Genomic DNA, 1872 nt, shown 5'->3' on the forward strand with positions numbered 1-1872 from the left:
TTAAACTACATCACAGTATCAGATATTGAATTATTCCACATATGAATATGTATCTATATACTGTTGTTTTACATCATGCTAAAATGTTTATTTATTCATCAAACAGTGAAATATTTGTTACATAGAGCATTTCTTACTGTAAAAAAGATATTGACAGCTGAATTTTTATTTTTCTATACAACTTAGGAATATGCAACTTTGATGCATCAGATGACATGTACCACAGTGATGGCTATGTGACAGACAATGTAGAAGACTTTGCCTACAGTTGGCTAACCAATGGAACTAAAGAGACTTGTACCATCTCTAAGGAAAAGATCCCAACACCACCCCCAGAGATATGCAACTTTACCTCTACTGCATGTGATTTTATCATTGATCCCATGCCATTCAGGAAAGCTTGTGAGAATGATGTCTCATACAGTATGAAACCGGGTAGATCAGTGTGTCGTGCTAAACTTGAATATGCTCAGCAGTGCTGTAAACGTGGTATCTCACTGCAAAAATGGTTGGAATTAAATAACTGTGGTAAGTGTAATATTTAGTGGTTTAATGAAATTTTTGTCATTTAATAGGAATAGAAAGAAAAAAACCTCAATTGACTTGGCAGAATTTCTGGCTTAAGAAACATTTTAAGTTTCTGATCCCCAATTGTTAATAAAATTATTTATTGACTTAGATGTAATAGTCAATATTTAAACTGTTTAATTCTATGTTTGTATGATATTAAAACACTAACTTTGGTTTTTTAATTCCTGTAGTGTATATTGAATTATAAAAACACTTTAATTCCAGTAATAAATAACTTGAATTGGTTTAAATAGTAAATTTTAATTGAATCCACATCTTATGTTTCACATGTGAAGTAGTAAAGCTTGTTGTAGAAAGATTATATTGTTGAAACAGTACATTCCTACCTATAATGAACAAAAACTTTATCTAAGTTACAGACTGAAATAAAAGTTAAAATGTAAAAGTAAAATATATTAGTACTTATAGGCACCACACTTTTTCTCTGTTCACCTGGTCAATAGTTAATTAATGAGAAAACTTCTTTCATTTTTCTCTCACTGTGCTTGGTGGCTTTCATAAAATTTTGTATAGAGAATGACAGATTCGTGCCAAGAGTTAATTGTCCATAGTTAGTTCAAAAATGATCTGTAACTGCAGTTTTCTCTCATGCTGAGTTTATAAAGAGAGTCACTATGTTCTCCTGTTCTTGTGTGTAGGGTTTTTCTGGTTTACATAATGTATCTTTGGTGGCAAATGTTACAAATAGCTTGGTAAACAACATTGTAGGGTAGTGTACTGAGATTTTGAAAGTTGCTTTTGATGTTAGACCTGAGAATTCTGTAACTTTAATAGCCAATTCAGATTTCTTGAATGTAGTTTTTATTTTCTTGGAGATAGTTCTATTAATTAGAGGTATCATAAGAGTAATCTATTTTGTGTGTGTGTGTGTGAGGTACCTTTGGAAGATTGTCTTTTTTTATATTTCTTTTTTGTATAAACAATTGAAAGTGTTGAGAGATCAGATAAATTCATTTTAAAAGTTATTTTGCAAACAGCTTTAATAATAATTACAAGGTTGTATCCTTTGTCTGCAGCTACATGTTTTAGATTGTTGATTTCAGTGTCTTTGGACCAAGTACAAAAAGCTCTGTAACTTAGGAGTATAGAACACACCAACTTTGTGAAAACAAGGGTACAAAGGGTTCCTGAAAAACTTGTATTTTTAGATAACATTAGAGTTTCTAGTTACCAAAGAATATATATACACTGAGTGGTCACAAGTAAATAGACACCTAATTTTTCGTCATTTAACTGATTTATGCTAACTACTTTGTGTTCACAGAGCACTATATAAATGAA

At 30.8% G+C, this 1872-nt stretch overlaps 1 protein-coding gene across 1 annotated transcript in view; it reads left to right on the top strand.

Moving 5' to 3' along the window:
• The window catches only part of LOC106468569 (hemocytin-like), a 94624-nt gene that overhangs the window by 86806 nt on the left and 5946 nt on the right, over window positions 1-1872 (top strand). The window contains exon 41 of the mRNA XM_022396906.1: window positions 187-528. Coding sequence (XP_022252614.1) covers window positions 187-528 — 342 coding nt within the window. The remainder of the gene's footprint in view (window positions 1-186; window positions 529-1872) is intronic.

The sequence above is a fragment of the Limulus polyphemus genome, unplaced genomic scaffold (assembly GCF_000517525.1).
Source record: "Limulus polyphemus unplaced genomic scaffold, Limulus_polyphemus-2.1.2 Scaffold3056, whole genome shotgun sequence".
In the NCBI taxonomy this organism is placed as follows: domain Eukaryota; kingdom Metazoa; phylum Arthropoda; class Merostomata; order Xiphosura; family Limulidae; genus Limulus; species Limulus polyphemus.